Source organism: Notothenia coriiceps, unplaced genomic scaffold (assembly GCF_000735185.1).
Source record: "Notothenia coriiceps isolate Sejong01 unplaced genomic scaffold, NC01 NC01_scaffold00003191, whole genome shotgun sequence".
NCBI classification, from domain to species: domain Eukaryota; kingdom Metazoa; phylum Chordata; class Actinopteri; order Perciformes; family Nototheniidae; genus Notothenia; species Notothenia coriiceps.
In genome coordinates this window covers 78431-89018 of record NW_011335892.1, presented here as the reverse complement: position 1 = coordinate 89018, position 10588 = coordinate 78431, and the positions used below count along the sequence as shown (strand labels likewise).

General features: G+C 41.1%; 1 protein-coding gene across 1 annotated transcript in view; it reads left to right on the top strand.

Annotated features, from left to right (window-relative positions):
• tax1bp1a (Tax1 (human T-cell leukemia virus type I) binding protein 1a) overlaps positions 1-10588 on the top strand; it is a 24505-nt gene that overhangs the window by 3323 nt on the left and 10594 nt on the right. The window contains exons 3-8 of the mRNA XM_010766196.1: positions 3225-3327; positions 4173-4363; positions 4921-5076; positions 8506-8654; positions 9096-9186; positions 9329-9526. Of these exons, the coding sequence (XP_010764498.1) occupies positions 3225-3327; positions 4173-4363; positions 4921-5076; positions 8506-8654; positions 9096-9186; positions 9329-9526 (888 nt within the window). The remainder of the gene's footprint in view (positions 1-3224; positions 3328-4172; positions 4364-4920; positions 5077-8505; positions 8655-9095; positions 9187-9328; positions 9527-10588) is intronic.

Here is a 10588-nt window from a genome sequence, read left to right as displayed (position 1 = left end):
TCTCCGGTTTGGGAACATTTTGGTTTCGCATTTACGTAAAAGGATGACGGACAAAGACAGGTGGACCAAACCAAAGCTGTTTGTCGGCATTGTTCAACTAAAATTGGTTACGCGGCTGGCAATACGTCAAACTTGCACACTCATTTGAAAAGGCATCACCCGAACGTGAATGTCACCGGGGTACCAAAAGAAAAAAAGACTGAAGTGCAAACCCAACTCCCACTAGCAGTTAAGCCTCCACCACTCGCAAAAAGTTCAGACCGAGCCAAAGCTATTACAAACGCCAAATATCCTTATGTTGCCATGTTAGCAAAGCGCTACCTCTGTCCCCAGCGAGAGGGTGTTCTCCACAGCAGGAGACATTGTTAGTGCCAGCAGATCTGCCCTTTCGGCAAGCAATGTGGACAAGTTAATTTTTCTTTAAAAAAACATGAAAATACAATGACAAGCAAGTCATAATGTCAAACTGGCTGCTTAGGTACTAGTACAGTACAGTTCAAATACAGATTATTTCAGTTCATCGAAATGCTGCACCTTAATGTTTATTTTATTTTGTATTTATTTGAGTGAATATTCACAGTTCAATAATAATGAAAACCCCCAAACTAATAATTTATGTTTTGTGAGAACTAGTACAGTAAAGTTCAAATACAGATTATTTCAGTTCATCGAAATGCTGCACCTTAATGTTTATTTTGTTATATTTTGTATTTATTTGAGTGAATACATTATTCAAATTTTAATAATAATTACAAAAAAACAAAAAATATGTTATGTGATAATTTTTTCTGCTGGACCGAAAACGTACCGAACTGTGACCTAAAAACCGAGGTATGTACGGAACCGAAATGTTTGTGAACCGTTACACCCCTATTGTTTGGTGAAAAACAGCGATTAGTGTTTCCAGCCAACAGGACCTTCTAAATATCCTTTGTCGAATACTTAGATATACTCAGTGCACCCTCATTACGGAGACATAATGTAAATATGTAATGGACCAACATATAATTGTTTAATCATTGCAGCTCTAGATGTATTAGGAAGAACCATTACTATGGGTATTATTTACTCTTTTTATGAGGGCGGCATGTATCAAGAGGACTGTAACTGTGTGCTTTTACAAATAATAACCATACACTTTGATCATAATAGAATATTAACCATTGTAATAATACAAATCCTATGAAATCTCATGTCTTGGCTTGAAGTTTGTTAGGGAGTTATTAAATGTGATTGATTAGATTTGACTGATGCCATTCTGTCAGCTGAGTCTTTTTTCCTCCCAGAGGCAAAACCTATGTGCAGAGATGACTCAGGGAGAGAGCATTTTCTCCCTCTTAGCCCTTCACATCCATATGCGTTTCAGAGAGAGACTGAGCAATAAAGCTGACTCTACAGGATGACTCAGGCTGCACAGGCAGGACTGGCTCATTTAAGTTGTGTACAGACACCCCCTAGTGGCTGAAATTGTGAATAGTACAATAATGAGGACCTAGTTTATGGTGTCCTCAAACAATACTCACAACAAGTAGTGCATACAAAATAAACATCAACCATGAATAATATAATCAAACGTGGCATGTGTTCTTCTGTTTTCCAGCATAGTGTCTTTTTGTTTTATCTATGAATATGTTTGTTCTTCTTTGTTATTTCAGTGAAAGCATAAGTTTGATATTTGAAACACACACAACTCCCTAAAAAGCCCTGTGGAGGTTTTTGGTCGTGGCATGTTTGTTCGGTCGACAGGGAGAAACCCGTTGTGTGAGTGTATAATTAAAGTGTCATCGGGCCGTTCCCTCACACCTTGGCTGAGTGATTGATAGTTCCTCTGCCTGTGATTATTTTATAACATCACTCCTGTGTTGGAATGCCACACCATACCTGACCAAATGTCAGTCAACTTCACTCTGCAATTAGCAAAATTATTTATGTCTGTTTTCTCCTAAGCAAACACACGTGAGCTCACAAGCAAACTTGGCAGGTGTCCATCGCAGCTTCCCCTCTCACTGAGATGCTGTTGGATTTGGAAAGAATGTCCTTGGCCCAGGTTTCCAAGCGGACAATTACCATCGGTTTGGAATAGCATTATAGAGAGTGTAATGGCGTGATAGGACTCACAAGCCAATTATGTATCTTGGAACAGTGTCTTCACACCTGAAATTATGACAAATGTTTTGAGTGGCTCGGTTGATTTACTGTTGTGTTTCAATCTTCGACACTTTGTCAGCTGTTGAGCAATTCTTCTTTGTTTTGGAATTGATTGATAGTTGTTTATTTAAGTCCATATATGTTTTTATGGGAACATGGTTAAGAAAAACTGTTATTAATCTACAATCCCTCCCACTGTGTTGTGTGTCCTATAATTTCCTATACCACTGTCACACAACTGCCTAGACTGTAATATATTACAATTGCTGTATGGCAGCTGTCCAGAGGAGAAACTTTCTCTTGTGCCACTTTGTCTCCATTTTAAAATGTAAAAAATGTGCCATGGAGCCACAGGTGGTTGAGTTATCCACAGTTGAAGTGCAGTTATGCAATGTCACAAACATGTAACGCACATGTGGGTTTAAAACGAGGTGTGTGTGTGAGTGTGTTTTTTAGCGTGTGTGCGTGAGCGGCCCAGACACGGAGAGTGTGTGGTTGTGCGCGACAGATTTACGACGCAGGACCTGAGTTATGATGTTCACAACTCCCTTTCATCATCTGTCACCTAACAACACATGAAATCCATAGAATTACACCTCCCTTGCCATTTTGTGTAAAATGTTCACCTTTTCTTCCCTCGTTCTTACCCTCTCCGCCCTTCTCATTTCCACGTGGGTTGCTCTTTGGCGTCTCACGAGTCTGCGCATGTGTGAAAAGCTACTTACACCCCTGCCTTCCCTCCCCATTCTCACACCTTCACTGGCCCTCTTTTTCTGAGCCCAAAAGGGGAAGGAACTGCGGGGAAGGAGAGGAGGAAGGGTTGTGTGAAAGAGTCAGGGGGCATGGATTTTAAATGTTTCCATTCTTGCCTCAAACACTGTGTGTAATCCACCATCTTTTTTCATTCAATGAGTTTTTGAAATCTGATGATGACAAAATAATAAAACCTCATCTGTCTATTACAAATGTAGGTTTTAAAGAACATCTATAACTATTCCCCCAACAGAAGACGACAAGTCGGGCACTACTTTTTGTTGTCGATTAACATTTCCGTTGCCGTTTATTTACGTCCCTAGGTGGGTTGGAGCACAGCGAGAGATTACTACACCTTCCTTTGGTCTCCAATGCCCGAGAACTACGAACCAGGAAGTACAGTGCACAGTACTTTGGTGTTTCAAGGTACACACACACACACACACACACACTGAAAATCACTATACAGGCCTACGATATTCCTACGAGTGACTCCTCCATTTTACAGCGCGTATAAAAACCAACTCTTTTATTTAATAAGGGAACACAACCGCAAACAGCGGCCTGGGACCTGAGCACCACTCAAACCACACACACACACACACACACACACACACACACACACACACACACACACACACACACACACACACACACACACACACACACACACACACACACACACACACACACACACACACACACACACACACACAGGTTGAGGGCCTGCAAAACTGGTTTTACTGGGCCTGGAACGGTCAGATATTACATAGTGAAAATAGGAGAGTGTGCTGTGGTGTGTCAGTAGTCAGTAAAACCGGTTGGCTGCCGGATGTTCTGCTCTTACTCTGCTGCAGAGAAACAGGCCCAACATGTGAAGGATGTGATCCAGTGAGCGCTTACAGTCGAGCTATGGGCTGCTTGAAGCTTAGTCCTGTAATAATGTTTCACATATTGAATTATTTGAATATTATTCAATGCATTTGTCGGTCGCTGTGCTGTGCCTGGTTTTTTTGCAGTGTTTTCTCTTTTTCCAGTATAGATGTTTTAGATTTTGTTTGACCAGACATACTTAAAAAACTACCTGATTCAATTAAATCATTTCAAATTATTGTTTTATTTTCAACATCTCTAATTTGCTTACTTTATTTTATTTGCTGGTTTTTTCTTGTTCAATCATATAACCATTATTGTTTTTTATATTATTATTATTATTATATATTTGAATAATAAAATGGAATAAGAGAAAACTCACTCTTGTCTTTTTATAGGTTATTATGTTCCTAAATCTGACGGAGAGTTCTACCAGTTTTGTTACGTCACACACGTTGGCGACATTAGAGGAGCGAGTACGCCTTTCCAGTTCAGGTCAGCCACACCTACAGAAGAGCTTCTGACTGTTACCGAGGACGACAGCAACTCAGACATACTGGTCGTCACCACCAAGACTGGCCTTCTAGAGGTATGAATCAAGAGAAGGAGATATTTACTTTTATATTATTCAACGCTCTTGGATTTTGTTAAAAGGCAGAGTACTAGATCAATACCAGATCTAAAAGTTCTGCTTTGTAGTGTGACCTTTGACCTCACTGAGGAGAATGAATCCCGTTAATGTCATTATGATTGATAATTTATTATTCTAGACAGCCATAGATACATCCTACAATATATCATACACATTTCATTTAAAATATTACAATGTGACTTAATACATTTAACTAGTATTTTTGAAAATGACACAAACTCTCCCAAGACAGGGGAATTAAAAGGACACAAAACTTACCGTAACAAAAATACATATTGAATAAGCCGGTATCCTATAGAAGAGGATTAGGGCCACATGAGAAATATATTTTAGGATGTGACCCAAAGTAAGACAAATATTTGTACTTTCTGATTTTAGTTCAGAATTCTGAGACTTTTGGTCACATCCCAAAACATTTTCTCATGTGGCCCTTATCCTCTTGCGTACTATCCTCACCTTCTTTCTCTCTACCTTTAACCTCCTCCTGTGTGCAGCATGTGGAGGACGTGCAGCAGGAGCGCAGGGAGCTGCTGATGACCATGCGTCTCCTGCAGGAGGAGAAGCAGCAGCTGCAGGAGGAGCAGAGGAGACTGTCCAGGGAGAGGGAGCAGGAGAGGGACACATGCTGCCTGCTGCGGACACACAACCAGGTCAGAGACAGTGGGGGCAGGAAGTCATGCTTTTTTGTTGGTATAGATATAGCAGATATCGTTTTTAAATGCATTATTATACATTTAATTCCAATGCCACAGTAGAAGATACCTTTCCCTTTATTTCAGATGATTCATTTTCTTTTTTAACAAACAAAAAGGAACAAGACTGAGCCTAAGATGAAATCCTTAAGCAATGCCCTGTTCTACACACATTTCTACATGCCTGCTCCAGTAAACCCCCTCCATATATCATAGGGCCCATCATCATCTAATTAACCTTAATTTGTACAAAAATTATCTCTCGCTTTAATTCATAAAGTAAAATAAACTTGCATTCTTTCAATGATTGCACAAATTGGGGAAAGAGAATACCGCAAAAATAGCTCTTGAGGCTTGAGGTGAGTTTCAGTGTGTTTGCACATGTGTGTATTTGGAAGTTAGTGTGTGTCTGGGTTGAAACGGTGTGTGTGTGTGTGTGTGTGTGTGTGTGTGTGTGTGTGTGTGTGTGTGTGTGTGTGTGTGTGTGTGTGTGTGTGTGTGTGTGTGTGTGTGTGTGTGTGTGTGTGTGTACGTGTGTGTGTACGCGTGTGTACGCAGACGGACAGTCTCTATTTGCACACTTGTGCGGAGCCGGTTCCTCACCAGTGATCACAGGTCTGAAAACTTCAAAGGCCCGAATTTATGAATAATCTGTGTCCATGTTTGAGACACACACTGTGTGTGTGTGTGTGTGTGTCAGTCTTTCTTTAACGACCTGAGTCAGTGGGCCTGAACGGAATTGGGACTGAGTTTTCTCGGCATCTGGCGTCAGGGACGATGCCATCGCAACCACAAAGTGAACAAACATGACGTCAAACGCACAAACAGAAACACACACACACACACTCGGGCTCATATGCATACACCCACTGACCCCCCCCCTTCACTCTCACACTCACATTCAGGTTCCACACCACGGGGCCCCTCTAATGTGCATTCACACATGCCCAGACGCACACACGCACACAAACACACTCATTATGCCACCCGCTTGCAAACGCTTTTAGTCTGTGTGTGGAATGAGAGGAGGGTAGTCCGCAAAACCGCCTGCTTGAAAAAAAAGCCCTGCCCAGCCTCAGGGACAAACACCACTCAGTCACGCGATTCAGTGGCCACTGCTTTCTCACCGTCTATTTTCTCTCCCTCTGTCTATCTGCCTGTCTGTCTCTCTACACATTTGTTGTCTCAATTTAGAGTTGTTTTGTTGGCATTAGAGCAAAAGCCACATAAAAAAGGGGGGGGGGGGATACATTTGGAAACATAAATGAAAGTTGAACTAAATTGACTTCTTAAATTACTTCATCTTTTCACATAGTTGTTTAGTCCATTTCCTTGTCACTCACCAGGATGAGTCAGATGTCAATATGTTATGAGTCGCACATGATAAGCAGTATCTTGGCACACACACCTAAAAACCATTCAACTCAAGGAAACAGAAGAGGGGTGGCAGAAGGAGGGAGGGATGCCAATACTTCTGAGTTTGAATGTAGTCTTTTATCGCCCCCTAGTGCATCTCTCCGGTAAAAGCTCAGAGTGAGGCCAGGCTGCTTTGAGTTAGTCCGCTCTTTTACGAACGACAAAATCGCCATAAATTACATGGTAATACACACACACACTGTTATTACCACGCTGCTTTTCATTCAACAGGCTTGTCCATCTGTAGATATACGACTTCTCTGAGTAGGTGTGTGTCTCTTTGTAGAGCTTTTACAGTAGGTGCGTTAGCTCCTGCCCACGCTGATGAAAATATCCCCAGTTTAACATGAAAACATAAGTACATATTTTGTGGCTGCTAATTTTACGAGTACACTTTTTATAAGGTCTTTATGCACTGCTAAAGTGCTTCCCAAACGCCAGCCGTAAAAATCATACAGTAATCGACGGGCCAAGCCCAGAGGGAGTGAGGCCTGAGTGTGCATTGATGTGTGCATGTCTGTTTTAGATTGATGGCGGTTCTCCGAGCTATCTGTCTCTCTCCATACGTCCTTGAATGTGCAGCTGTGTGTCTTCCTGTAATTGTGTATGTGTGTGAGCGTGAGTAAGAATGTGGAAGCGACAACTAGAAAGGAAGGTGTGTGCAGAAGAATGTTGTTCTGTCACAACCGATATGAGCTATGGATGATTTAACGTCCTTCACTGCTGATTAGCAGCAAGTTCAAACAGGGCTTCGGCTCAGCAGTCACATCACACGGAGGAAACAGACCTCATTTGATCAGCTGCACCAGGAATTTGTCTTAAGTAATCCATTGATAATAGACAGGTTATTTGCATACATTTACCATGTACTGCTTTCAAATACTGGGTGTGTGTTCTGTGTCCATCACAAGGCTCATTTCAGTCATACTGTAATTTGTAACTGGAGATTTGTTGGAATAATATTTCAAACGAACTAATAGACTTTACAATATTTTAGAGATAATTGTAGGTAAACATATCTCAAATATAAGTCCAATCCAAAACAGATTCAACAAAAAAATAACATTGAAACCTACTTACATTTTATTAGCATACTTCAAATATCTAATAAAATCAATGTGGGTACAAATTACATTCATATTCACAAGGGGATCCGTAGCAATAATGAAAGAAAAGAAGACTCAAAAGATTAAAAAAACTGCAATTCATCATTGATTTGTAGGCTTTCTTCCCAGTGGTTTCTGAACCTGGATCTAAACCAAGATCAGCTTCTTCTAGGAATGGTTAAAGCCTCTATGATGTTTTCTTTGACTCATCCAAGTGAGACATACAAATCAGATGTCTTACAAGTGCCTCACATGTAGGAACAGAAGAAAACACAAACACTTGACTGGCACTAGGTGCCTGGCAACCTCATTTCCTCATTGTCAGCCACTGTGAGCCATTGCCTCCTAGTTTTTTTCTGTAGCCTCGCCTAAGATGTGCTGAAAACATAGGTGTGTGGAGAGCGCTAAATAATTAACATTTTAAACTGACAGAACGCATACAAAACTTGTGAGGTTACATATTTGCCTATTTTTTACGACACCTTTCCAAAAATACCCCTGTCAACGTCCAAACAACCGTGAGAACTTTTTTTTTCTTGCATGTCATGAGAGGAATATTACACATGTGAAACAGTAAAACACATTTATTTTCAACTGTCATTGTGTCTATCATGTCATTACTCTCTTTTTTGCATGAATGCATTGTGCATAAAAACATATAAAAGCAAACATACAACGTATATTAATTATATAAAAATAATATTTTCTTTGCAACATGACAGTTGTTTGTCACATGAAATATAACCATCTGTCATTAATCCCGAGTATTGCATCAGTTCCAGACTTTGTTAGCCTGCTGATTTAGCCGCTATGATTGGCTGCAGCGCCTGTCACTCACAGCCGCAGCTGCCTCTCTGTCCCGCAGGAGCTGCTGCGCTCATCGCAGGGCCTGTCAGAGGAGAGGGAGGAGGTGAGGAGGAGGCTGTCAGAGGCCACAGAGCGGGTCCGGCAGCTGGAGGAGGATCTGCTGGGAGTCACCCAGAGAAGCCTGCAGAAGGAGACCGAACTCGATTGGTGAGCAGAGTGGAACACGTGACCATAAATCATTCGAGCGCTTCATTTCGGCGAAGACATGACTGTAAAGGGAAGGTTTCTTGTCTGCCTTCTGCTTCCCAAACGTGTTCATCAGTCCTGTTGTCTAAAAAGTAATACAAAACACAGCCTCAAAAATAATGATTAAATAGACACATAAGCTCAAGGATGGGATATTTATGACGTGAATTTTACTTTGAATTATACTTTTCCTCCAGCTTATTCTTTTTTCAGCACCCTTAAATGATGGTTTGGGGGGTCACTAGGCAAATCTTTTTTTACTGACATTTAGTGCGTAGTGGTTAATAGTTTAAGACTATAATTACTTACACATTACAAATTGGAAATACTTTTCTTAAGCATAAATCAATGAATTCGGTAGACGATCAGGCTGTACAAATCTTTTGTCATTTTATGTCACAGTCTGCGTGACCGCCTGAAGAAGCTGACAGCAGAGAAAGACAGCCTTGAGAGCCATCTGAAGAATGAGAAGGATGAGAGAGACCTCTACAAGGTGGGAGAAGTTTAGTACCTAAAAGTCTTCAACAACGAAAATGTGCATTATGATAAAAAAAATAAAAAAAATACCTGTGTGATTCTCATCTCATTGAATCTGACATTTGCACCTCTTTCTCTCTGCGTTGTCCCATGTGCAGGCTCACCTGCGCAGCACCGAGCTGGAGAACACCAAGCTGAGCGCGGAGCTGCAGATGCTGAAGGCGGTGGAGCTGAACCGGGAGGTGACCATCGCTCAGTTCCAGGAGGAGCTGGACCGGCTCCGGCTCTGCGTCGCTCAGCGGGACAGCCTGGAGAAAGAGCTGCTGGCTCACAAGACTGACAAGGTAGCTGTGGTTGTACCCACATGTTTGTGTTTGAAAGTTAAAAACCAGTTAATCTTTATATATCATTTCCTGCTAAACACCTGAGCTCTGCTAAGTGCCCCGATAAACATTCCTGTGTGTTTTTAACCACATTAAACCGTATTTAACTTTGTCTTCATTTACATTATTTAATTTCATATTCTCTTCTTGCACGTATCCTATATTCTATTGACATATATAGACTTTTTGCACTACTTTTCATTTTGTATTTTATTATATACACTGAACAAAAATATAAATGCAACACTTTTTTTTTTGCTCCCATTTTTCATGAGATGAACTCAAAGATCTAAAACATTTTCTAAATACACAAAATAACCATTTCTCTCAAATATTGTTCACAAATCTGAAAAAATCTGTGATAGTGAGCACTTCTCCTTTGCCGAGATAATCCATCCCACCTCACAGGTGTGGCATATCAAGATGCTGATTAGACAGCATGATTATTGCACAGGTGTGCCTTAGGCTGGCCACAATAAAAGGCCAGTCTGAAACGTGCAGTTTTGCTTTATTGGGGGGGTCTGGGGGGGTCCGAAAACCAGTCAGTATCTGGTGTGAGGGTTAGGGTTAGGGTTAGGATTAGGGTAATGTTGTGAATCGAGTGGCCTGTGTTCGTCGTCCATAACATACGCCTGCCCATACCATAACCCCACCACCACCATGGGCCACTCGATTCACAACATTACGCAACCCGTCAACCCTAAGGCCCACACCTGTCCCCAATAATCAGCTGTCTAACAGCCATCTTGATATGCGCCACACTGTGAGTGGATGGATATCTCGGCAAAGGAGAGTGCTCACGTATCACAGATTTTTCAGATTTTGTGACGTGTGAACAAATATTGCAAGAGAAATAGTTATTTGTGATAAATAGAAAATGTTTTAGATCTTAGTTCATCTCATTGAAGAAAATGAAGCAAAACAAGTGTTGCGTTATATTTTTGCTTCAGTGTATGTTGCATTGTTGAGGAGCTCAGGTCAGAAGAATTCCATTGCCATTCTTACACTGTAGCTTTGCCTGCATATTGACATATA